At 35.4% G+C, this 25,182-nt stretch overlaps 5 protein-coding genes and 1 non-coding gene across 6 annotated transcripts; 2 read left to right on the top strand and 4 right to left on the bottom strand.

Moving 5' to 3' along the window:
* The first annotated feature begins 12 nt into the window (after positions 1–12).
* LOC105313369 (methyltransferase-like protein 22) lies at positions 13–1,589 on the top strand. Its single transcript, XM_019998038.1, has 8 exons — positions 13–115; positions 160–298; positions 447–540; positions 586–677; positions 752–976; positions 1,024–1,129; positions 1,183–1,354; positions 1,465–1,589. The coding sequence occupies exons 1-8, from the start codon at positions 50–52 to the stop codon at positions 1,495–1,497; spliced, it is 927 nt and encodes a 308-aa protein (XP_019853597.1). The 5' UTR covers positions 13–49; the 3' UTR covers positions 1,498–1,589.
* Positions 1,443–7,788, bottom strand: LOC100641535 (protein unc-13 homolog D-like). The gene is made up of 31 exons (XM_019997969.1): positions 7,554–7,788; positions 7,437–7,512; positions 7,327–7,386; positions 7,191–7,268; positions 6,909–6,968; positions 6,831–6,861; positions 6,738–6,776; positions 6,526–6,688; positions 6,323–6,367; positions 6,180–6,264; positions 6,026–6,127; positions 5,894–5,968; positions 5,723–5,835; positions 5,453–5,579; positions 5,271–5,398; positions 5,074–5,167; positions 4,941–4,997; positions 4,726–4,823; positions 4,628–4,676; positions 4,419–4,534; positions 4,162–4,366; positions 4,013–4,087; positions 3,857–3,958; positions 3,113–3,337; positions 2,995–3,063; positions 2,860–2,939; positions 2,632–2,815; positions 2,488–2,571; positions 2,281–2,395; positions 2,105–2,228; positions 1,443–1,868 (listed from the first exon to the last, which is right to left on the bottom strand). The coding sequence occupies exons 1-31, from the start codon at positions 7,685–7,687 to the stop codon at positions 1,535–1,537; spliced, it is 3,327 nt and encodes a 1,108-aa protein (XP_019853528.1). The 5' UTR covers positions 7,688–7,788; the 3' UTR covers positions 1,443–1,534.
* A 272-nt stretch (positions 7,789–8,060) lies between these two features.
* On the bottom strand, positions 8,061–15,388 carry LOC100641662 (protein unc-13 homolog D-like). Its single transcript, XM_019997958.1, has 31 exons — positions 15,050–15,388; positions 14,922–14,982; positions 14,771–14,851; positions 14,617–14,715; positions 14,162–14,230; positions 14,079–14,106; positions 13,989–14,027; positions 13,754–13,928; positions 13,604–13,648; positions 13,423–13,507; positions 13,273–13,377; positions 13,039–13,113; positions 12,873–12,985; positions 12,632–12,779; positions 12,401–12,528; positions 12,225–12,318; positions 12,074–12,130; positions 11,862–11,959; positions 11,627–11,675; positions 11,456–11,577; positions 11,202–11,406; positions 11,076–11,150; positions 10,912–11,013; positions 10,553–10,777; positions 10,414–10,482; positions 10,259–10,338; positions 10,025–10,208; positions 9,863–9,946; positions 8,744–8,861; positions 8,568–8,697; positions 8,061–8,499 (listed from the first exon to the last, which is right to left on the bottom strand). The coding sequence occupies exons 1-31, from the start codon at positions 15,364–15,366 to the stop codon at positions 8,175–8,177; spliced, it is 3,585 nt and encodes a 1,194-aa protein (XP_019853517.1). The 5' UTR covers positions 15,367–15,388; the 3' UTR covers positions 8,061–8,174.
* A 65-nt stretch (positions 15,389–15,453) lies between these two features.
* Positions 15,454–21,243, top strand: LOC100641788 (DNA ligase 1-like). Its single transcript, XM_003382866.3, has 21 exons — positions 15,454–15,526; positions 15,595–15,914; positions 16,003–16,206; positions 16,255–16,300; positions 16,554–16,646; positions 16,698–16,754; positions 16,836–16,932; positions 16,979–17,054; positions 17,211–17,377; positions 17,466–17,542; positions 17,898–17,989; positions 18,034–18,121; positions 18,275–18,476; positions 18,679–18,915; positions 18,969–19,109; positions 19,427–19,502; positions 19,594–19,676; positions 19,731–19,883; positions 20,559–20,756; positions 20,896–20,988; positions 21,048–21,243. The coding sequence occupies exons 1-21, from the start codon at positions 15,516–15,518 to the stop codon at positions 21,123–21,125; spliced, it is 2,589 nt and encodes an 862-aa protein (XP_003382914.2). The 5' UTR covers positions 15,454–15,515; the 3' UTR covers positions 21,126–21,243.
* Positions 16,352–16,423, bottom strand: Trnam-cau (transfer RNA methionine (anticodon CAU)). The gene has a single exon. It is a non-coding gene; the product is annotated as a tRNA-Met (tRNA).
* Positions 21,244–24,335: 3,092 nt separating the features above from the next.
* LOC100641915 (ribonuclease P protein subunit p21-like) lies at positions 24,336–25,176 on the bottom strand. The gene is made up of 4 exons (XM_003382867.3): positions 25,035–25,176; positions 24,839–24,933; positions 24,688–24,770; positions 24,336–24,593 (listed from the first exon to the last, which is right to left on the bottom strand). Exons 1-4 carry the CDS (start codon positions 25,128–25,130, stop codon positions 24,490–24,492), a joined length of 378 nt encoding a protein of 125 aa, XP_003382915.1. The 5' UTR covers positions 25,131–25,176; the 3' UTR covers positions 24,336–24,489.
* Positions 25,177–25,182: the final 6 nt, after the last annotated feature.

The following is a 25,182-nucleotide window of genomic DNA, read 5'->3' on the forward strand; positions in this document are numbered from 1 at the left end:
AATGTACGTTGATTAGTATACGGAAACCACGTGGTTGCATTATTTCAATATGGAGGATAATCTTGTTCTTTCTTCAGTGCACATTGGAGCTAATTCCAGAGCTCATATTGGTCAAGTTAGCTGTTTCTTATAAATCATTCATTGATAAAAACTATCCAGTCTACAGTTACATCAGAATTTCATTATTACTTGCCCCAAAGTACTTGTAGTGACTTGACTGACTTGGTCCTTGTTTCTGATGAAGATGGTGACCTTGATGTGCCACGTAGATCTACTGAGCATAAAGTCATCACATTAAGTAAGACTTATAATTATCTAGAAGAAAGCAAGTCTCTTCTTGCCTAGTAAAATATATTCCTATAATTATTTTAATCCGTCACATTAACAGCTTTGAAAATAAGTTAGACTAGATCTACATACTTACTTTTTAATTTTAAATCTCTCAGGTCATACCATGGCCACGCCACTGAATAATGTTGGTACACAGCTGTGGAGTGCTTCATTATTAATGGCTGACTACATACTATCATACAAAGAGATGTAAACTTGTAAGGAAAATACTTTATAATTTGTTTTCTCTGTTAGGTTTCACGATGCTATAGTCGTTGAGTTAGGCAGTGGATGTGGTTTCATTGGTACTGTTGCTGCCTCTTGTGTCAGTCATTTCTTTTGTACAGGTATACCTTGCTTTAATACCTTAGCTAGCTAGAAAGTGGATTGATTTGTAAATATGCTCTTTGCTATAAAATAGACACAGGTACATCAGTCTTAAGGCTTTGTCATCAAAATTTAGTCCAGAATAATGTAACTAATAATGTATCAGTCCATGAGCTGGATTGGTTTAACTGTGAGAAGGATCTGCAGGATTCATCTTCATCATTATGCAGTAGTGGAATGGAAGAGGGGGATAGATACAAGTGGAATCATAGTGAGCTTGAGTTACTTAGAAAGACATCTATCATACTAGCAAGTGATGGTAACAGCTCTTTCCCTAATTTTTGCTAATCGTGTTCTTTTCTTTAGTGATATATGATAATGAACTAACTGATGCTTTCATTTCTACACTTGTTTATCTATCCACTGTCATCATGGAGTCTACTCCTTTAATTATTATTAGCATGGAAAAGAGGTGTGATTATTATTAATGTAGATATTTGTTAAAAGTTTCTATCACTGATGCAGGATAAATTTCACACTTTCTGATCTTGCTCCTTCAAGTCCGTGCTACGAGTATTTCTGCTCCTCCCTAGCACAATCCTACGAAGCATCAAATGAAATGAAGATTACCTTTGATGTGACTCCTCTTTCAACAGACTTCCCACAGTTATTTAAATATGAGAGAGTCAAAGAATTAGTGAGTTGCTACAGTATAAATTAGTGAGGCATATAGCTTGGTATTAGACATGTTTGTTTCCTTAATATAATGTCTAGATTTATAATGATGATGATTAATTTTTATTGAAGGAAATATGGAAGATTAAGGTAAAGAAAACATAACAAGACAATAACAGATTACACTATTAATATTTAAGAGTCATTTTTTATCTGTTTTATGTACATTTACCAGTTTCTGAAACACCTGCATGAAATTTGCTCCTTTCTTGTATTCAGACATATTATTAATGCGTCTGAGAAAGTCTTGTGCTATTGTGTCAGCATGTCTCAACTCCAATTCCTTGTAAGCCTTTGTTCTCTCATAATGAAAAAGATGAAGATGTTCCATCTTTGGCTCTGTTCCCTCAATCGGTATTGAAGTGCAAGGTATAGCGCAAAGGCCAATGAGAACATTGCTCCTGAAAGTATCTTGGCCCAAAACAGCTATTAAAAGTATGGCACTCTCTTTGAAGAGCTGCTCAGATGAAATGTGCCTGTATGATTTAAAGAAATCATGAATTATCTATCATCGTCACACAAAAGATGCACACAGTACTCATGCAAATATGCAGTACTTATATGTTGTGTAGAAAGTTTGGTCTGATTCCAATCAAAATTGGATTTTTTATGAATTTTAGTTGCATTGTTGCACCCGTATTAAAGCATGCTTTTTAGTTCACTTTGCATGCTCCATGGAAACCCTGTGTATACATATAACACATATACTCACATTTTAATTGTCTCATTAAAGATTGGATCAAGTGTTTGCTTCTTTGTTTCTGTTTTGTATATCTTTTCATTAGCTTCTGAAAAAGTTGGCAGCAAAAATACCCGCACAAAAACATTACTTCTCCCTATATTCAACATCACATGGAAATTTATTTATGTTTGTCAGGATGTTTCTACTTTGCTCCAGTCCTTGTAAATTTTCTCCTGAAACTATTTCAGCTGAAAGTACTTTATCAGTTGGCTTGTATATGTGACTAACATGAAGTATTCCAAACTTATTTTGAGAAGAAGCCTGCATGTAACAAAGTTATATAAGGTCTATATACTGGTATAGGATCATATAGACTTTGTGTTGTTTGTTTTAACACAATATTATATGCAAACCTGTTGTTTCACTAAATCATTGCAAAAAATCCTAATATTATCCTCAGTTGACTGTGTAGCATAGAATAAGTCGTCACTTAAAGTCTAGTAGGAACATAGTTAATAAAAGAAGCTATGAGAAGATGCATGCATTTTTTTACAAACCTTATATGAGTCATTTTCAATAAACTTTCTGTCTAGTCCCTTCCCATCAGCTTCAAAAAAGTATGAAAGGTGAAGGAGGACATAATTCAAACCAATATGTTGAAAACTTTCTGCAGAATGAGGTATTTTATCGTATGACTTTTTTAGAGCCATAACTATATGAATCCACAAGTGATGCAGTATTCTAAAAATATTTAAGTAAAATTTTAAATGTTGCAAATTTTGTACTTGTGGAATATTGGTGTCAAAAGTGATTTCCCTAATTTACCAACATTAACAGTGATGTACTCTAGCAATGGCTCTACAACCTAAACATAATATTTATAGCCATAGCATTTTGAGGTAGATCTAATAGCAACTAACTTGATCAAGATCAGAATTTGGAGGAGCACTCAATATCTTGGGAATGAATTTTATCACAGAGGGCAAAAGCTGAAACAAGGGCCATTTAATAGTCTTTATTATCTCACTTTATAGTTACCTTAGCTTGTACAACATTGATAGCATGCTCTATCTTATTCAAAATGTCTTCATTTGCACTTTTCAGTACATCTGTGGTAGTTATTTCAGCCTTCTCACTCAGAGGATGTCCATCTTCTCGTTTCTCTTCATCAAGCCATCTGTAGTATCTTTCAAGGCTTATTTCATTTGGGATATTCTTTAAGACTTCACTGATGTGATGTATGTTGTTAAGCGCTACACAAAGCTTTGTGGAAGATTATAATAAATGTAAATAATATTGCTAGATCTACTACTTGCAGATAATAAGTAATGACAAGAATGATAGATACTACATGCACTGGCCCCCAATTTTTATTACATCTTCTGATAAATATTAATGTCCTTATGCTATGTGGAAAATTTGAGCCAATCCCAAATTCAATTTTTAAAGTTATGGTCGTTTTTAAAATTAACAAATTTTTTAAAAAGTAAAGACTAGTCCATGGTTTTCAGAAAAATGGCTCCAAAATCACCCCAAATTTTATTACATTTTATGATGCATATTGATGTCTTTATGCTGCGTAAAAAGTTTGATCCGATTCCGACTTCAATTTTTCAAGTTACAGCCACTTTAAGAAAATGCCAAATTTCTGGAAAATATACTACAGCCTATGGTTTTTAATTTTTTTAATAGCCTATGGTTTTTATTGTCTATCGGCAATTTTTTTACTAAGTTATGGCTACAGACATTGAGCACACCCTATTGAGTGTGACCAAAAATTACCTTATCAGTAACAACAAAATCTCCATCATTGTAAAGAGATAAACCAGTTTTTATTTTTGCAACAACTTTATCAGTGTAATAAGCTGCCATTTCACAGATACACTGTGGAAAGAAAATAAAATACATACAAATTAGATCTATTTGCTCATCATGTACCTGTAGGATAGCAATAAAGTAACCTAATGATTGACCTCTGACTGGCCATTTGAGATCCTTCCAAAAAGTAATAGCCTATAAAAAAGAGAGAGAGAGAGAGAAAAGTTGAAGAAAGATATAATGCATGCCCCAAAATACACTATATATACTTGAAGAAAGAAAGCATGAGTGTCAACAGCAGAGGAAGAAAAAGGAGCCTTGTCACTGGTTTCAACAATGGCGTCCAATTCAAGCGCTCGATCCAATCTCTCTCTCACTTTGAGCTGAGCAACTTTAACCCAATCAAATACATACTTCTCAAACCAGGCATGAAAAGAGGTGATAAAAAGAGTTCTTCTTTGCTCTTTTAAGAATCTAAATAATATAGACATAAGATTTAATGAAAAGAGGACACACTAAAACGTACTCAGGATTAACTTCATAGGAGTAAGTCTCAATCTCTTGAATAATTCTATATATCTCATAACTAAGTATAGAAGAACCACTGTAGCTTTCTAAACGGCTACTTGTTTCTCCATAGAGCTATTATGAATAATGAAATAGTTGGATTAAAAAGTAAAGCATCCAGTAATAAACTTTATATTGATGGGATATATTACTAATGTCAGGACTTACAATCTTATCCATGCTGGCAAAAAAAGGGGAGAAATAATCCACGCCAATCCTATAGAAGCATACAACAAAAGTTGTAAAAATTGATGGAAGTGACTTACTCAATTAAAACTGGATGAACCCTCGTCAGTGATCTTTGACAGAGAGTAAGACAGTGAGAGCAAAATGCTTTCAAAGTGAGCAATGTATTTTCAGAAGACTACAGTAAGAAAAGATATGAATAGGTATTAACAACAACAACAACAACAACAATAACAATAATATTAATAATAAAAATGAATAAGAGAAAAAGCCACAAAAAATTGCATGGACTTACATTGTGGTCAGGTTTCATCTTAGCTGATAACAAAATCATCCAATGAGGAACAGCAGTCTATGTACACATACACATGCAGTTTGATAAAATATAGAAACAGTTTGATAAAATATAGAAACAATTGCCAATGTACCTGAATAGCATTAGTCAGGACTACTCTCAAATCCAGTTGCTCTGGTGCCAATTGGGGTCGTAGCAATTTAATTTGACATAGATCACGCAGTACTCTGCATAAAGACAATGCAAATTTGAAGAATTAGATTGAGTGAGTAAACAAGAGAGTAAGAATGAGTAATCTAGTAGAATAGAGTAAGAGGAAGTTTGGCTCACAGGACATGGTCTTTAAAGAGTGAAATACTTTTGATCGATCCAAAATTGTTAAAAAAGTTTATATGGCAATTCATGATATTTAAGATATAATTTCTGAGATCTTTAAGATCTTTTAAAAGCTGATTAATCTGAAAAGGAATGAAAGACTATGGAGTAAAGTTATGATGATTGATACAACCTACCCAAGATTCATCTCTGCTGTGCTGTTGTATCTTATATTCATAAAAATGGATTGTTTGCAATAAACTGCAAAACACGCCTATTTTAACACGATGTGCTCTGTGATAATTTAATAGGACAGTGAGTTGACTACAAAGAAAGAGACAAGTAGGCTCTAAATTTTTTACACCTACATGTTGCAACCAGAAGTACACAACAAAAAAGTAAATGCAAATTTGTGTTATAAATTATGACAATATGAAAAGCATTTCAAATTTAATTGTGAAACATACATAGCAGCTTGTTGCAATTGAGAGATGTGATGAAGCGAAGCATGCTGTGCCAAAGTTTTGTAAAAATCTTCGGACAATTTGCAATCCCAATGAGATAAGTGACCTGATTCACTCTGAGTCAATCATAGAAATACATAAGTAAAGGGATACTTCAAAAAGTTCTTCCTTTACTTTGCTCTCCCAACTAACGATGTCTTCAAATAACTGCTTATGACTCAAGTAACCTTCCTCTGGCTTTCTATCAACCTATAGAACATACAGTGATTTGACTTGCAGTAATAGTTTGGATGATACAGCCATTACCTGTTTTTCTGTAATCTTCAAAAAAATTAAAACTGTTCCTTTTGAGTGTGTAGACTTGTCAATGAGTTTGAGCATTTTTTCCTCTCCACTTGCAGGAATATCCTTTTAAATAATAACAGGCAGAAAAATAAGAAAGAAGCTCTAATATACTAACTTGGAGTATGTATAATGCACGACCCAAAAAATTGTCATCTTTCTCAATTTGTTTTGACGACTTTTTTTGCTCTTTTTGAGAACACCTTTAAGACAATAAAACAAAACAAAAGTAATGTGGAAATTAAATCTTATACGACTCACCACAATTCTATGACAAGACATTGATTTTCAGGATCAGTGATGCATCTGAAGAAAGTAAAAATAATAACCACAAGTTTAAATCACTATTAATATTGAGCCTCACCAAAGTGCATGTGTGCATATAAAAGAAAAAGAGGCAAACAGAGAGAGAAGCAGGAGAGACAGAGAGAAAAAAGAAGGAGAATATAAGAAACTTTGCTTACATTTCAAATGGTTCATTCCAAACTGGATTAAGTGTTTTTGTCTTGAAAGATGACTGCCAAGTCTGACCGATTAATCTTTTCTCGCTTAATTCTTTAATGCTGTCTATCGAATCAATAAACTCTTTGTTCATAATTGTCGCTATCCAGTATATTTCAGAAGTACCTGCATGCGAGGAAAACATTATTGCAAGTACTCACACAAATTTTTTTACTAGAAAAATCTTTGGATGGCAAGTTGCTTGCTTTGATAACTATAAAAACAAAACAAAATTCAATTAACTCCATAATATTTCATGCATGCGTACCATTGCATTTTAGGATGAGATCTCTGCTCTCCTGTAATTAATGATAAAGATCTAAGTAACCATAACTGAACAAGTAACCTTGACTTTTGGTTCTTTGCTTAACAAGTCAATAGTAGCTTGAGGAATACTGGAAAATGCCTAAAAATTCAAGTTATTACAAGATGCAACAAATTGAAGGAACTGTGGGCATTGTAATGGATATGATCATGCTACTGAAACAAGGCCACATGTCTCACAATAGTTACATTATAAGTGAATAGAATGTCATGTAACAAGACAAAATAAGCAGGAAATATGATAACAATAGATACATTGTGTAAGTTTTTTGAATGCCCTTTGAAAAGGTATACAGTAGCTTGCCTTCTTCATGTATTCAAACATCACTGTTGGGTTGGCTTCACGAATTAGTCCAACTGTTGAGCTGCAAACATCTTGTATCTAAATATGAGAAATTTGAAGATTGCTCCATCCTCTTCTTTGCATGTCTGTTTCTTACAATATCAGTGATATGCGATGAGCCGGACTGTTGCTTCAATACTATAGCATTCTCTTCATCCTGCATGAAATAGCATGCAGTTCTTATATATAGGTTGCTAATTAACATACTGGAGGTACATGTAGATCTAGAAGATCAGGGACTTTAGTCTCAGCGTCAGCCAATAAAATATTCTCATGCTTGACTCTGTTCGAGAAGTAGATCATGGCTGTATATTATCTACTTACTTTTCTACATGCTCTTTCAAGTCTAGCTCAGTCTGTTGTGTTTTTTGAAATACAAGTGACTTGAATCTTGTTAATAGGTTTTCTACACCAGTTTTCTTTACAGGGACAGTTTTGCTAACCTCAGCCAAAGCCATTTTGAATCTGATTTACAGCTTCAGGTCTAGCTGGAGGACTGTAGACATATAGCTGTAGAGCAGAGCAGGCTAATTTCAGAAATTACTGAGTCATGTAGTACAGGCAAAGAATAACATCTCACGTGCATAAAGCCATACACTGTGAGTAGTAAACAGTGTATGTACTTGGCTAATCTCAGATTAGTCCTTGCCAAATAGACATCCCAAATAAATATTCACATGTTTGATGATGCAATATTAATCTCCACAGCCACTTATTGACACTGAGGCCATAATTATTGAGAGAATTTTAATGGGTATTTATTTAAGTATAGGGATTGTAAAATTTGAGCCGCTGCAAAGCAATGGGTGACAAAATTGCATATCAATAACATAGCTTTCAAAATTTTTCTTTGCAACTATAAACTACTTGATATAATATGAAAACAATTTAATTTAAAGAAGATACAACATATAGTGGCTTCAAAGCATAAAAATATCAGTACTTTTACTTTTTATCAGTAAAGTGCAACAGTTTATGGAAAGGATGACCAGCTTGTGTCTCCCCATCAAATTCAAACTTCTTCATGTGCTTGAGAAAGTCTTGTGCCATCGAATCAGTATGTCTCAGCTCCAGCTCTTTAAAAGCATCTGTTTTCTCGTAGTGAAAAAGGTGAAGGTGCTCAATTTTCGGCTCTGTCCCCTCTTTTGGTATTGAAGTACAAGGCACGGCACAGAGGCCGGCAAAATCATTGCTTCCAAAAGTGTCGTGGTCAAAAATAGCCAGCAAAAGTATGGAACCATCTTTTGAAAGTTGCTCAGGCTTGGCATGCCTATATAAAGAGTGGTTAAATATAGAATTGATTCTTTCCTTTCTCTGCTTGCAAATTGCTGCACTTACAATTTGATTGTCTCGTTGAAAATTGGATCAAGTGTTTGCTTTTTTGTTGATGTTTTGTGTATTTTCTCATTTGCCTCCGGGAAAACAAACGCTGGGAGCAAGTGTACTTGAACAAAAGGATCACTTTTTCCTACATTTTAAATATTCAAAGTAGGTTTAAATTTACTGAGATTTACCACTTCGATCCAGTGCCGGTAACTTTTCTCCAGATATTATTTCAACCGAGAGGGTTTTCTTATTTTGATTGTATAAGTGGCTGATATGAAGCTGCCCAAATTCATTTTTAGCAAAAGCCTATAAATGAAAATTAGAAATAACACATAAAACAAGTGCATAAGGACATTAATATCTTTAGCCTTTACTTTTTCAAAAATTGGCTTGTTTTTAAAAATGCTCACAACTCTAATCAGAATTAGCTCAAACTTTCTACATAGCATAAGGACATTAATATGCATCAGAAAATGTAATAAAAATTCGGGGAGATTTTGGAGCCATTTTTTGGAAAAAACCATGGGCTATAGCCTTGGGTAATTTTCAAAATTTGGCCGTTGTTAAAAAATGCGCATAACTCAAAAAATTGAAGTCAGATTCAGCTCAAACTTTCTACACAGCATAAGGACATTAATATGTATCAGAAAATGTAATAAAAATTTGGGGTAATTTCGGAGCCATTTTTCGGAAAAAACCATGGGCTATAGCCTTGGGTAATTTTCAAAATTTGGCCGTTTTTAAAAAAATGCGCATAACTTAAAAAATTGAAGTCGGAATCAGCCCAAACTTTCTACAGAGCATAAGGGCATTAATATGTATCAGAAAATGTAATAAAAATTTGGGGTGATTTTGGAGCCATTTTTCAAAAAAACCATGGGCTATAGCCTTGAGTAATTTTCAAAATTTGGCTGTTTTTAAAAAAATGCTCATAACTCAAAAAATTGAAGTCGGAATCAGCCCCAACTTTCTACACAGCATAAGGGCATCAATATGTATCAGAAAATTTAATAAAAATTGGGGGTCATTTCAGAGCCATATTTTGGAAAAAACCATGGGCTATAGCCTTGGGTATTTTTCAAAGTTTTGGCTTTTTAAAAAAATAGCTGTAACTTAAAAATTTGAAGTCGGAATTAGCCCAAACTTTCTACACAGCATAAGGGCATTAATATGTATCAGAAAATGTAATAAAAATTTGGAGTGATTTTGGAGCCATTTTTTGGAAAAAACCATGGGCTATAGCCTTGGGTAATTTTCAAAATTTCAGCACTTAAGGATATTTTGTTTAAAAATGAGCATGTACACACCTGTTGCCTCACTACATCATAACAGAATCTTTTCACAACATCTTCAGTTGGTTGTATGGCATAAAATAAGCTATCCCTTAGTTCCTGAACAGAAAAAAAGAAATAAATTTTATATTTAGTTATGCATGACTCATCATCATGTGAAGTATCAATAGCACTAACCATATAGTACTCAGACTCAATAAAACGTCTGCTCAGCCCTTTCCCGTCTGCTTCAAAAAAATCAGAGAGGTCTAGGAGGACGAGGTTCAATCGAACATGAAGTGGATTGGCTGACGAGTGAGGTATCTTATCGTAAGTGTTCCTAAGAGCCTGGACAATCTGAACCCACAAGTGACGTAGAATACTATCAAAGTGAAGGAGATTAATGATGTGTAGTAACTGGGATAGACTCACTTGAGGAATAATGGTGTCAAAAGTGACTCTCCTAATTTCCCAACATTACCAGTAATATACTCTATCAATGGCTCCACAACCTAATACATGTGTGTGTGTACATGTACATGTACATGCATATGGTAATGGGTTCCTATCATAAGTATTAAGCTGACTTTATCAGTTGGAGAACTTGAAGGAGCATCAAGTATATTTGGAATAAATTCTAACACGGAAGGTGACAGCTGAAAGAAAATTTTAAAAATTAAAAATGAATTCTCCCTCTGTGCAATCAACTTTTTAACTCTATTGTACCTGAGTTTTCACAACAGTTATGACTTTGTCAATCTTATTCAAGACGTCTTCGTTGGCGCTTTCAAGTAGATCATTTATAATAGTGTCTGCCCTTTGACTCAATGGGAGGCCATCGTGCTGCTTCTCTTCGTCAAGCCACTTGTAATATGTCTCAAGATCCAATTCGGCTCTGATGTTCATTAAAACGTGACTCACGTGATGAATATTATTAAGTGCTACACAAAGCTGCACCGGAGAAGGGAAAATAAAATAATGAAGAATGCATGTCTGGTGACATAGACATTACATGTACATATACATTACATATACATATGCATGTACTTGCATGCAGGTTGCTCTATCAACAAGTTTATCTGTACCTTATCAGTAACAACAAAGCGACCTTCACTGTCAGTATATGACTCATCTTTAGTTTTGGCAACAATCCTGTCACTATAATAGGCTGTCATTTCACAGAGACACTATGCAGCAAGGAATAAAGCCATCAAATACATAAAATATATTAATGTATAATTTTATTCACCTGCACAATATTTATAAAGTAACCCAGCGACTGCCCTCTATCTGGCCATTTGAGCTGCTTCCAAAAAGTGATAACCTTACATTAAAAATATAAAATCAAATAATTATGGCCATTCAATGGATTTACTTGAAGAAAGAAAGCATGAGTGTCTACAGCAGAGGAAGAGAAAGGAGCATTGTCACTAGTTTTCACAATGGTGTCCAATTCAACGGCTCTCTTCAGTCTTTCCTTCACTCGAGTTTGAGCAACATCGACCCAATCAGGTACGCAGCCTTTAAACCAATCTTGGAAACTGGTGATTGAAAGTTCCACACGCTGGCTCTTCAAGAACCTGAAGTATGGTATACAATGTGTATGTGAATATAAAAATTTTAACATACTCAGGATCAATTTTATTTGAATAAGCAGCTATTTCCTGTATGGTCTTGTAGATCTCATAAGTCATCAAGCCATTCTTAGTTGATCCTCTGTTCTCCAAGCAGTTCATTGCCTCACCGTGAATCTAATAATAGCATAATAATAATAGTTTATAGTGTAGAGTTTAGGCTTACAATTTTATCCACACTGACAAAGAAAGGAGAAAAATAGTCCACGCCAACCCTAAAAACCACGAAAAAATATCAAGCTTACACTCACAAATTCCCATAAAGTAATTCAGTATGTAATTAATGTATTATAATATAATTAGATGTGGAGAGAGATTTTATTACCCAGTTCTAGTTAAAATTAATGTTGTTGAACCAAATGATAGATACACAATGATTGTGATACTATGTTATAACTTACTCCATAAAAACTGGATGGACTCTTTCCAGTGATCTCTGGCACTGCCTTTGACAGTGAGAACAAAATCCTTTGAAAAGAATCAGCTTGTCTTCAGAAGACTATACAAAAGAAGAACTATTCATCACAATTCACAGCAATACATTAGACTGAATACAATATACAATAGTAACAATACAATACAATAGATCCACTTAGTATGATAATACACTTACACTGTGACTAGGCATCATATTGGCAATTAAAAGATTCATCCAAGAAGGCACAGCAGACTAACATAATAAGATAATAATAATAATAATAATAATAATAATAATATTATTATTATTATTGTATTAACACTTTATAAGGTAACATCTGCTGTACCTGAATAGCATTAGTTAGCACTGCTCTCAGGTCCAGCTGTTCTGCCGACAGTTTAGATTTTAAAAGTCTAATCTGATACAAATCGTGCAATACTCTATAAAGTTCACATTGAAGGGCATTAAATGATATAATTAACAAAAGTTTTAAGAATTAAAAAAATTTAATCCCAAACTCACATGATGTGGTCTTTGAGAAGAGAAATGCTCTCAACTGATTTAAAATTGTTAAATATATCCAAGTGACGCTTCATAATGTCCGTAATGTACACCCTGAGCTCTTCAAGATCCTTCACAAGCTGATTCACCTGCAGGACAAAAAAAACAGATCAAAAAAAAGAAACAAGTATTAAAGTACTGTCATTGTTTATTAAATATAAAAGTATGAAAAGCATTATTATTATGACTGACCCAAAATGGGGTGGAGTCTTTGGTAGATGAGTTCTTGTGGGTCGGGAGTACTTCAGACTCGTGATGCTGTATCGTGTGAAGTATGTTACTCAACGAATGCATTGCGATGGCATGGACTCTGTGATAGTTCAATAGAATATTGAGCCGACTAGAATGAGAAGGAAAATGAATGCATGGTAAGATAGAAAGACACAATAATAATTCCTGTATACAAATGATATATTATTATACATGTGCTTACATTGCTGCGTGCTGCAATTGAGAGATACGGTAGAGTGAAGCGTGCTGTATTAATAGTTTCTCGGCTTCTTCGGGCAATTCAGATACCCAATGAGTTGAATGACCGTCCTCAGTCTACACGAGAAAAGATTAAATAAGAATTGTAAGTAAACTTTCCTTTACTGTACTTTGCTCTCATAGCTAATGACACATTCTAATAGCTGCTTGTGACTTAGGTAACCTTCCTCTGGCTCTCTGTCAACCTAATACGTAGAATAACAAATAAATTAAATTAGCAACAGCACACATAGAGACGGTCAAACAGCTGCACTGTCAACCACAAAATATTCAAACACAAAGAGAGGAATTGTTGCAGCTACTACACTTTACGATCATAGTTGCAGCTACAGTTATACATGTACCTTTTTCCCTACAATGTCCATAAATATTGTCAGCATTCCTCTTGAGGACTTTGTTGAATGAGACTTCAACTCAAGCGTCTTCTCCTCTCCACTCACAGGGACATGCTATAAGAGGCAATGAAGGACTTATCTCTCTTCATAATTACTCACTTGTAGTAAATAGAAAACACGTCCAAGGAAATCATCTTTTTTATGGATGAACTTTGCTAGTCCTTTCTGATCTTTATCAGAATCCCTAAATAAGAACACAATGTGCATACATGTATATACATGTATATTAAAGATGTAAGTAAATGATGGCTCCAATATACAATGTAATATTAGGACTCACCACAGCTCTATAGCAAGATACTGACTCTGTGGGTCAGAGATGGGCCTAAAATTTAGTTTAAAAAGTTTAAATAAAATAATAGAGTGTGGAGACAGAATAATCATTTAAATGTTGGAAAAGGAAAGAGATGAGTAGTTCTGGTCCACATACATTTCAAATGTCTCGTTCCAATCTGGATTGAGCGTTTTCATTTTTATGCTGGACTGCCAAGTCTGAGCGATCAATCCTTCCTCCTTCCATTCTTTAATGTTATCAAAACGAACCAATTTTGTATCAATATGCTCTTTATTAAGAATGGAAACAACACAGTAAGGATCACTAGTCCCTACAGAAAGTATGAATACAACATATAATAAACACAACAGCTGCTTATGCTTCCCTTTACCGCCAAAATCCTTTGCTGGCAAATTGTTGGCTTTTATGACTAAAAAAACAAGACAGATAATAATAATGATAATAGGTTCAATAGTTATACCTTTGCATTTCAGTGTGAGGACTTTATCCTGGAAGGAGGCAACAGTGAAACTAGTTATAAATTTACATATGCACACCATATACCTTGTCTGATAGTTGTTTTGCTTCTCTATTCAGCGAGTCAAAAGTTTCCTTGGGGATGCCAGAAAATATCTACAGCAACAGAAAGCAATGATTGCCACAACAGAGGATCAGCTACAGTAATCATTCAGCTACAGTAATCATTATTAATGAATATTATGAACCTATGACCCCATCAGAAGTGGAGTCTTCCCCCATTATGTGGTGTCATAGTAAATGAGCCGTGTCTAATATATATGCTCCAATGGTAAGTTGCTTAATGCTAATGTGACTTAAGTGAGCATTAAGCAACAATATATACCACTACCTCTTAATGGTATATGCTTTTTTATGCTCAGTTTACAAACAAGATAGCACAGGAGTGATACTATCACTTTTACTAAACACACTCTACATTGGTTTTACAAAGAGTAATTAGTACACTTGAGCCAAGAGTAGATGGTAAAAGGTCAACGTACCTTTCTTATGTATTCAAGCATTAGCTTGTTCTCATCCTTGGAGTGAAGTGATTCTACATCATGGAAGAGCCTCAGAGTTGAGCTGCAAACATCTCTTCTCTATAAAACACAAATTTGATTTCTTTCTCTCTCTCTCCTATTTTGTCCCTCTTACAATTTCATCGGTAAGATTATGAAATTCAGTGTCAACAGTGCAAGTAAGTGCCTGCTTCATTAAGGTAGCTTCGTCTTCATGCTAAGAGGAGCAATTAAGTATTATATAAACATATCCTTGTGCATAATGTACTAAAAATGTGTTAACATACTTCTGTCTCAGGCTCTTGCTCCTTCTCTTCACTAATACCAAGAAGATCGTCATCTTTTATCCTAAGGAGGGAGGGAGACGTGTTGAAAGATGTGGAAGGTGTAGTTTAGTCTTTATGTGTGGGCTTACTTTTGAATCTGTTCATTCAAGTCCAGTTTACTCTGCTGTCTGAGGCGGAGGGTCTTTCTAGCTGCCATTCTAAACTTAACGAGTGGTTCGTCACCTCCTTTTTCAGAAACCTGCCACGGTATCTTTTTGACTGCCCCTCTGGCCCCGTCCCCAACAGTTTCTTTGATTTGTGACATTTTTCGAGCCACCTTCTCCTTCTCCTTCCCCATCGCCTGACTTACAACGTCATACAAATCAGAGACGCGGCCAGATATCTCCTTGGGCGCCTGTTGCACTAACTCTGAAGCTGAATTAAGTCTAGTATGGCTGAAAGACATTGTTTGAACTTTGTGAAAGAAGAGGCGATAGAAGAAAATAGAACCTGCAGCAACTAGTAGAGACCAACCCTGCGATATCTTTGCAGAAATCACACACCCACGCAGTAACCACACCCAGCTTATCACCAGACAGTCAGACAACCTTCAAAATGTCACTGCTGTATGTTAATACTGACATCAAAAAAATTATTTTTATTTATTTATTATCTCCTACATGTCATTTTGCAGGAATTTCTTTAGCAAAGTCACTCAAGAAAAAGGCAAAAGGAAACGTGAGACCAAAAATGATGATTTAGGGGAGGAACATAATATTATTAAGAATGATGAGAGGGAGAAAAAGAGGGTGGAAGAGGAGGAGGAGGAGGAGGATGTTATCCGACGTTGTAAGAGACCCCGTCAAGCAGTGATAGAGAGTGACAGTGATGGAGAGTTGGAGACAAAAGATGGAAGCAGACAAGAAGAGATGGAAACGAATAGTGTACCATCATTGCCTGTGAAAACTAATAGTACTAGTAGTGTCACCAAAACACCTCCAAAGAGAGCCACAGGTTAGTTGTTTGCATAGTAAATTTACTTAGTTTTATGTTATTGCTTCATAATGAGCCACAATCTGTTTGTGTGTTGTTTTATGGTTAGCTCGAAAACACACTGGAAGAGTAACGGCAGCTGCAAAAACAATAATCAAGAAGAAAGACACTCAGGAGGATCCTGTTATCAAACCAAAGTCTCAGGCTGATGATGTGAAAGATGTAGTTGTGTCTGAAGAGACTAAAGAAGCTAAAGAAGAAAGTTGTCCTGTTTCTGAATGCGAAAAAATTGAAAAATCAAGTTCACTTGCAGGTAACCACTTTTTTCTCAACTATTCCAAAATTGAATACATTTTGACAGAAGATAAAGAGAATAACAGTGTGTCTGCTGGTGAAAAAAAAGAAAGGTAATGACAAAAAAAGTAAAAGCTGTTGGGTAGAAAAAAAAAAAGTCAAGATAGCAGAGGATGGTTTCGATCCATCGACCTCTGGGTTATGAGCCCAGCACGCTCCCGCTGCGCCACTCTGCTACCACTGTTTTAGTCTGTGATATTATTGCATATTTATACCGTATGGGTGTGTCAGCGAACCACGCCTATCTTAAATAGCAATGCTTAAATACAGAAATGGAGGCACTACTTTACTTTATTTTAAACGTAGCTTTGCAAAAAAGACTTCAACCAGCTCTTCTTTTGATCCCACAAAGATAAACTATCATCCTGTAAAAGATGCTTGCTGGACAAAAAATCAAAAGTGAGTATTTGTTGCAGAAACATTAAAAATTATTATTCATAATTATTATAGAGTTCCCTATCTTGCTATTGCTAAAACATTTCAACAGATTGAGCAAATATCAGGAAGGTAAACATTTGGCATGTGATCTTGAAAATAATACAATTTAGTTTTGTTTGCTTTTGTTTTATCGTGTTTGTTTTTTCATAGATTGAAGATAATCAGTATTTTAACTAATTTTTTACGATCAGTAATAGCTCTTTCTCCTCGGGAAACAACGCAATGCATTTACTTGTGCCTCAACAAGGTAGTTTTGCAAAATAAAGTATTCAGCTGTCTTTTTGCTTGTTTAGCTGGGGCCAGCTTATAAAGGCCTTGAACTTGGTATTGGTGACAATATTCTGATTAAAGCTTTGTCAAGTGCTACCGGTTAGTCAATGCATGCTGGAGTTGGGAATTTCATATGATCCTAAACTTTATTGCCAAAATTAGCATTATTTAAAATTAGCATTATTTTATAAGGGAGTTTCAACAACTATTGAATGGGCTATAGTCAAATACCCTGTTATTATGATCTATTGACAGGTCGAAATCCGCAGCAGATCAAAGCTGAAGTGGCAGAGAAAGGTGACCTAGGTTTAATAGCAGAAGCAAGCAGATCAACACAACGGACTATGTTTGCTCCGCCTCCTCTTACCATTAGTAGCGTATTTAATAAATTTACAGAGATAGCTAAACTGACCGGGCATTCTGTGAGTTATAATTTATACTTTATTTTATTAAATTCTTGAATCGTGATCCTTTAATACTCTTAATACATCGTCTTTGTCTTTTTTTCAGTCTCAGAATAAGAAAGTTGACATAATTAAAAGTCTGATAGTCAGTTGTAAAGATTGCGAGGCTAAATATTTAACAAGGTAGCAAAAATCAATTCTAATGGTACCTACCACACAAGCACATTGCATGTACACACACACACACCCACACACACCCACACACACACACACCCACACACACCCACACACACACACACACACACACGTACAACTTAATGTAGTGTTGTTGCAATTGGCAGTTGGTCTTGTTGTGTTTCTGCATCCATCCAAAGTATACATTTTCTATATCATTGGCAATCCACAAACAAACCAGTGTTTATGCCAGTTCAATTTCCTCCTGATCCAATTGTTGGAGAGCTACTACTAAAATAGTGATGATAATAATAGTAATAGTAATAATAATAATACTGATGATGATGATTTGTTGTTTCTTCAGATCACTAAGTGGTAAGCTACGGATCGGTTTAGCGGAACAATCAGTTCTAGTTGCTCTTGCTCATGCTGTCAAATACACACCACCTGGACAAGGTATGGGTAACTTTTCTTCCCAAATTTTTAGTATAAACTCTCAGATATTGCTGATGCCAGTCAGGGGGTCAATGGAGAGAAGTTTCGTAAAGAGCTGGATGCAGCAGCTGCTATTGTCAAGAATGCTTACTGGTAATTTTATATTAATAATTAAATTCTTTGAACAAAATGTGCCTACGTTGCACATGTGTATGTCTACTGTTTTTTCTAAAATATGGCTATTTAAGCCAATCTAAACTTTCAAACTCAAATCATTTTATTTATGTCATTTTCCTTTCATGACAGTGAATTGCCAAACTATGATATCTTGATACCTGCTCTACTTGAGCATGGGCTGGATGAGCTGCCCAATCACTGCTCCCTGACTCCGGGGATACCACTAAAACCAATGCTAGCTCACCCCACTAAAGGCATACAAGAGGTACTCAGACGATTTGAGCAGTCCGAGTTTACATGTGAATGGAAGTATGATGGTGAAAGGGCCCAGGTTAGTTAATAGTGAGTGAAAAAAAGAAGAAACACGACTTATAGTCGTGATCCATCCATGTATGTACATGGACGGTTATTTCTTTATTTCTACACTTATTGTTTACTTTCAGATTGAGTTGTTGATTATTTTCAGTATCTGACTGTTATTCTTATATCTTGCAAAATAATTATTAGTATACTATCATTTTCTCTCTACGTAGATTCATTTATTGGATGACAACACTGTTCAGATATACAGTCGCAACCAAGAGGACAATACTTCTAAGTATCCGGACATCATAGCAAGGATTCCACAGGTGTTGAAGACTGCTGGAGAGGGAGAGGAAGGAGAGAGAGAGGGAGTGAAGTCTTGTGTGATTGACGCTGAAGCTGTTGCGTGGGATATCGAGAAGAAACAAATACTTCCTTTCCAAACTCTGAGCACTAGAAAAAGAAAAGTATAATAGTGAAAAAATATTATATTAGTGTCATTTATTTGATTGATTTTTAGGATGCAAATATTTCTGAGATTAAAGTCCAAGTCTGCGTCTTTGCCTTTGACCTGTTATTTCTTAATGGGAGACCTTTAGTTAGGGAACCTTTTAGAGTTAGGCGAGAGCTATTGAAGTCTTCATTCAAAGAGATTGAAGGGGTGAGAATTAGGAAAATGTGTACATGTATGTGTTCAAGCATATTGACGTAATGCAGTTGACTATTGCATGTAAAGTATGTATTGTACTATAGTACAGGGACTTTGACCTGATTTTTGAGCAACTTTAAAAATTTGTAAAAAATTCAATTTTGATCGGAATCAGCTCAAACTTTCTACGCAACATAAGGACATGTATATGTATCAAGAAAAATTATAAAAATGTGGAATTCTCTCCTTGCCATTTTTTTGCGAAATTTGACTCGAGACCCTGTACTAACATATCATTAACATCACATATCATTATTTTGTATCAACAGGAGTTTATGTTTGTTCAAAGTATTGATTCTACTAATATTGAAGACATTCAGAGCTTTATGGATGAATCAATGAAAGGTATGCCTTTCCATGACATACTTGTAACTCTCAATATTTATAATGTGCATGTACATGTACCTATTCTTCTCTATATGTTCTTTGTCTATAGGTAATTGTGAAGGCTTAATGGTCAAGTGTCTTGATAAAGATGCATCATATGAAATAGCAAAGAGATCCCGCAACTGGCTAAAAGTAACTCGTTATAATTATCATTATTATAATAATTGTTTTTATTTTTATTTGTAGCTTAAGAAGGATTATCTTGAGGGTGTGGGCGACACACTAGATCTCGTTGTGGTTGGTGGGTTTCATGGAACGGGAAAGAGAACAGGAAAGTATGGCGGGTTTCTACTGGCTTGCTATGACGAGGAAAACGAAGAATATCAAGTCATTTGTAAAGTGAATAAGAGAGAAGGAGTGAATATATAAATGGTAATGGTAAATTTAGTAAGACAACTTGTTTATGTGGCAACTATTTGCATAAAGCTTGTTAATTCATGGAATGAAATTGAAGGTTTTGATCACTTGTACCAGTCAAAGAAATTGCTATAATTTGTAAATCAGCGGCATGTAGGGCGCTAATGGCTTTTTCCTGTTCTTTTTAAAATTACATTTGTCCATATTCGTTAAGAAATTTGGCTGATATCTAATTTTTAAATAATTCTACCATGCGGTCCATGCCAAATTTTAATCGACCAATCAGAATGCAGAACACCAGGTTTCTAAATCTATTAGAAACCTCCGGGGGAGGGGGGGGGACACATAGTATAAAGTTAGAAACTTGGCGCTGTACACTTACGCTCCGCTCCTATTAGTTCGGTTGTCTAACTTTGTCAAGCTTGGTCGATTCTTTACTGGCCTAGTATGTTAGATATGTTGTATGTATGTCAACTGTGGTCTTATTATCTGCAGCTGGTAGTTGTTTTCAAATGTCATGGTAAAACCTGGTGGTATCAGTTTCTATGGCATTTATTAACCTTGCGACTGCTAGGTTAAGAAACCTCTACCTTGGTGTATAACCTATTACCTATACTTATCATTATTGTCTCAAATATTATATATACTTTTACATAGATTGGTACTGGTTTCAAAGATGAGGAGTTAGAACAGCACACTTCATATCTTAAAGATCACGTCATCGATGGACCTAAATCATACTACAGCACTAGTGATAGCATTACCCCTGACCACTGGTTTGAGCCTGTCCAAGTCTGGGAAGTAAAGGCGGCTGATCTCTCTGTGTCTCCTGTTTATCCAGCTGCTGCTGGAATTGTAAGCTTTTGATTTGCCCTTGTTGTTACTACAGCTTTTAGTATCCTTATAAATTTAGTCATTTTAAAACTAAGTTAATAATTATTGATCATGTCATGGTATATCCATTTTAGTAACTACTGCTTATAATTGTTGTTAGATTGATCCAGAGAAAGGCATTTCACTTCGTTTCCCTCGTTTTCTTCGTATAAGAGAAGACAAGAAACCAGAGCAAGCCACTACCAATCAACAGGTAATGAACAGACTTTTAAAAACAACTTTTATTCTCTTCTCTTTCACTTTTTTGTACAGGTAGCAATTCTTTATCGTCAGCAGCAGAACATTGTCAAGCAAACAGAGACTAACGAAGATATAGATGATCTCTACTAATAAAAATTATGAATTGCTCATCACTTTTGCACACACCAATCCACAATCTTAAAGACTCACTTGACATTAAGATCTTTTAATTTTGCTAGTTACAGCTTTTTCCCATTCCTCTCTTAACATACAGGGCTCATGATTATCGCTTTATCCACTCGCTGTCTGCTTAACATTATTAAAGAGAAGAACATTTAATACCAAAGTGAATAAACTAGTTAAAATAATTAACAAAATACATGGCAAAGACATTAATAATTATAGCTGTATGTTAAACAAAGACATTAATAATTATAGCTGTATGTTAAACAAAGACATTAATAATTATAGCTGTATGTTAAACAAAGACATTAATAATTATAGTTGTATGTTAAACAAAGACATTAATAATTATAGTTGTATGTTAAACAAAGACATTAATAATTATAGTTGTATGTTAAACAAAGACATTAATAATTATAGTTGTATGTTAAACAAAGACATTAATAATTATCATTGTATGTTAATTCAATAGGCAAAACAAAGTCCACTCATCCCTTTACTTGAATGGTGGCCTCGTGTTCTTTTGTGGCTGGATGAATCTGCCAGCTGCCTGCATTGGCTGTATAATTTTGGGCAGGATCTCTTTGGAGGGTCTATTATCAATTTCACCAGAAGATGGTATTGAAGGAAGCTCATTCGGTTGAATGATGGGATCAACTTCTCTCTCGGCCTTAGAAGAGTTTTCTCGTACATGATCAGTCCCTTTGTGTACTGTTGCTGGTCTCCTCATTCTACTTGTTACATTACGTTTCATTCCATTTCCGGCAGGAGCTTTAGGAATATCGTTTCCACTGGGCTTTATATTGGGGTCTGTTTCTTTACGGCTTAGAATAGGTTCGGCTCCTTTTCCAGCTGTAATTGATCTCGGTTCTTTCTTCGTTATCAATAATGGTGGATTTTGATCTTTCTTGTTCAAAGGAACGAGAGAAGATGATGGTGGATGAAGAGGAGGTCTAGTAGCTGCTGTACCCTTCCTAAGGCTATTCCAAGGTCGTTTTAAGTCTTTTGCACTTTGAGGAGGTTTCATCTTAGTCATTGGTGCAGGCCTTTTGTATTTATTTCTAATTCCTCCTTGTTCAACTAAAGAAGGTCTTGTATTACCAATTGGAGGCATGGGTAGTTTGTCCTCCTTTGCTAAGTCATTTGTTCCATTAGCTTTAATGATTACATTAGAAACCAGTGGAGGTAGCTTGTCATCCATTTCTTTTGAAGCACTCTTTCTAGTCAGAGCTGGAGGAAGTGATTGGCTCATTTCTTTTCTAAAACTTTGTTGCTTTATGAGTGGGGTTGGTTTTAAAGGAGGATCTGGTTTACCGATATCTTTAGAAGAACTCTTGCGAGTTAGACTTGCAGATATCAATGAAGGGACAGTCCTGTTTTTAACAAGAGGAGGGGCTGGTTTGTTTGGTAGTGGCACCGACTGCTTTTTGTTTTCATCCAAAGCTTGTGCCTCAAGGAATTCAGACTTCTTTTGCTCCGGATTGTTAGCAGGACGATAATCCAACCTGGTCACCGATGATTGATTTTCAAAACGGGTCTTCTCTTTAAGTTTAGTAGTCTCTTTCACATTCCCTGACTTTATCCTATGCTGATAAGGCGTCTTACTCTGACTAGAGCAAGTATCAGTTGTCGTTTTTACTTTATCACCGAGGCCAGATGGGCAAGTATTGGTCCTCCTCAGTAATACTTTGGCTGGCTGTGTGTTCATGAATGACTGTAGACGCTTTCTTTTTTTGGATGTGAGTGCAGATGATGGGTATAATGAATGAAAGTCAGCTCCAGATTTTGACTGAAGTGAAGTGGGTTGTCTCGGTTGCTTTGATATCATTCGAACAAGATGCTGGACTCTATGAATGGCAGATCCACCTTTTGCATGCAAGGTTTTATCATCTCCATCATCTTGATCCTCATCACCACTCCCAGATTCAGATGAGAGTGACGGAGAAGAACTGCCCAATTCTTTGCTTGATAGCACCCTGTCACTTGGTATGGGGAGGTTCAAGCTGACACGATGAGAGACATTGAAATCTTTTTTTGCAATAATGGCTATTCTGAGGAGATCTCGGAAATTTCGACTCTTGTACATCACAACGATCCTTGCCTTCATGAAGTTGTGATTCTGGTAGTAATCAATGAAGGGCTTTTCAACACCTTGTCGAAAGCTTATCATTTTTCTGAGTTCCCTCAGCTCTTTCCTCAGTGGGGAAGTGGCAACATTGATGAAATCCGAAGGAGTCTGTCCATTGTAGCTTGTAATGCGATAGACAACATTCTTTGTCATGCAGCGTAGTGACATTCCTCTGCTTTTTGCTGCAGATTCTCGAATGATTTTAGCGCAGAGTTTACATGTGTCCTTTCCAGTGCATCCTGTATCAAGACTGTACATTTCATCTCTGGTTGGCTCTTTAGTAAAATCATAGTCCTTGTCTGGGTAGGGCTCATAACCAAGGAAATCAAAGAAGTCATTTTTATAGTCATTTTCATCATCTGGAAGACAATCTTCGAGCTCCTGTACATCATTTTCCTGAATATCAATTCTGTTGCCTTCAGTCTCATTCAGTGGTGATGCATGGATCAAAGCATTGCAGCTCTCCTCCAAGGCTTTAACTTCCTGAGGGTCAAGTTTATGAGCATTTTGAGAAGCTATCATCGTATTGCTGCTGTCAGCTTCTTTCCAGGCATCAAAGACAGAAATATTTTGATTTGGTTTGCTAAGAAAACAACTACCATCATCTTGTAGGACTTTGTCTAGTTCTTGGTGGGAATAGGGCACATCTTTAAGGAGCTCATTTCTCTCCATGTTTATACAGCTTGAGATTGCTCTGCTGGTGCTAAAATTACTCATTTGCACCAATGAAGACATACTGGTGTAGGCTCACACTATTGCACGAGAGACTTACTGTCTATTTTTACTGTGATTTTAATTTTACTGAATTAGAATTTCGTAAAAATTAGATTACCCTTATTTAGTAAAAATTAAATCACAGCACAATTTAAAAACACAGAAATTTTCTACTACACAAATTTCCTGATCTACAGTGTTTATAAATCTTATGAAAATCGTAAAATAATAACTGTTATAATGAAGGTTTCAGGCTCTGCTGTGTTGCACATACACAAAAAAATCACAGTGCAATCAGTGGACTTTGAGTTACTCACTAACATTATAAAAGAGTATACAGTGTGATCTCATAACATACGAAACAAATACTTGCAAATGATGATAATGCAGTTAGAAATGCAACAATCATTAGCACAGTAACAGCTAAAACCATATACATACGCACAAAAACTATAAGTTTTTATTGTGTTTCTTAGTTTACAAAGAGGATCAGCTGTTGGCTATAGTTGATGATCCATCATAGTCTTTAGTGAAAAACTTTTTATACGTCTTGCACATCAAACACTTGATCACCACGTGCCTCTGCGGTCTAACTGTGTGTCAGTTAAATTGCAAATTTGAATTGAAAGAATGGAATAATAAAAAGGTGTAAAATAAAAATTAACAAATGATGCATTAATCGACTACCTCTTATCCTATGAGTACAAGTGATCCCTGGTACCTGTAGAGCATCACATGACTTGCATATGGTTCTCTTAATAGTAGGATCCCTATAGGCAATGATGAATCGTGAACTAAGGTACAATTGAAGTCCACAATCCATTGATTGGCTCCTTACAATTTGATGACTAGTTTCTGACTGATAGATTTCATCGTCCGTATATAGAACTGAGATAATTGGACTTGATTTTGGGATACAAGTACCCAAGCAGCCTGCAAAATTACAATTAACATGATTAAATTTTAATTCCAAAGCAATCAAACTCTTTTAATTTTAACTAAAATAAAAAAACACTACCATGACGCTTCCTTACCTGATACAAATAGTTCATTCTCATCATAGCCTCTCTCTGAGGAACACTCGCAGTGCTTCTGTGTTGTTTCTGCTGTTGTTTGGGATCATCTGCCATTTTACTGAAGACTTTACCGCCAACTCTGGCGGGAAATTGAAATGGGTGTGGT

This window comes from Amphimedon queenslandica, unplaced genomic scaffold, assembly GCF_000090795.2.
Source record: "Amphimedon queenslandica unplaced genomic scaffold, v1.1 AMPQUscaffold_13519, whole genome shotgun sequence".
Classification (NCBI taxonomy): Eukaryota; Metazoa; Porifera; class Demospongiae; order Haplosclerida; family Niphatidae; genus Amphimedon; species Amphimedon queenslandica.

Coding starts and splice junctions, on each gene's coding strand:
- LOC105313369 (XM_019998038.1), top strand. CDS start 50: ATGGAGGATAATCTTGTTCTTTCTTCAGTGCACATTGGAGCTAATTCC. Junction 299..446: donor GCATAAAGTCATCACATTAA/GTAAGACTTATA, acceptor TAAATCTCTCAG/GTCATACCATGGCCACGCCA. Junction 1,355..1,464: donor ATGAGAGAGTCAAAGAATTA/GTGAGTTGCTAC, acceptor TTTTTATTGAAG/GAAATATGGAAGATTAAGGT.
- LOC100641535 (XM_019997969.1), bottom strand. CDS start 7,687: ATGGCTTTGGCTGAGGTTAGCAAAACTGTCCCTGTAAAGAAAACTGGT. Junction 5,969..6,025: donor TGAAGATTACAGAAAAACAG/GTAATGGCTGTA, acceptor TATGTTCTATAG/GTTGATAGAAAGCCAGAGGA. Junction 3,338..3,856: donor ATTTTGTTGTTACTGATAAG/GTAATTTTTGGT, acceptor TCTTCCACAAAG/CTTTGTGTAGCGCTTAACAA.
- LOC100641662 (XM_019997958.1), bottom strand. CDS start 15,366: ATGTCTTTCAGCCATACTAGACTTAATTCAGCTTCAGAGTTAGTGCAA. Junction 14,231..14,616: donor TGCTTGAATACATAAGAAAG/GTACGTTGACCT, acceptor CTGTTGCTGTAG/ATATTTTCTGGCATCCCCAA. Junction 11,151..11,201: donor CTCATGCTTTCTTTCTTCAA/GTAAATCCATTG, acceptor TTTTAATGTAAG/GTTATCACTTTTTGGAAGCA.
- LOC100641788 (XM_003382866.3), top strand. Junction 16,755..16,835: donor ATTGAGCAAATATCAGGAAG/GTAAACATTTGG, acceptor GTTTTTTCATAG/ATTGAAGATAATCAGTATTT. Junction 17,055..17,210: donor AGCTTTGTCAAGTGCTACCG/GTTAGTCAATGC, acceptor ATCTATTGACAG/GTCGAAATCCGCAGCAGATC.
- LOC100641915 (XM_003382867.3), bottom strand. CDS start 25,130: ATGGCAGATGATCCCAAACAACAGCAGAAACAACACAGAAGCACTGCG. Junction 24,934..25,034: donor GAATGAACTATTTGTATCAG/GTAAGGAAGCGT, acceptor GTAATTTTGCAG/GCTGCTTGGGTACTTGTATC. Junction 24,594..24,687: donor TTGTACTCATAGGATAAGAG/GTAGTCGATTAA, acceptor ACTGACACACAG/TTAGACCGCAGAGGCACGTG.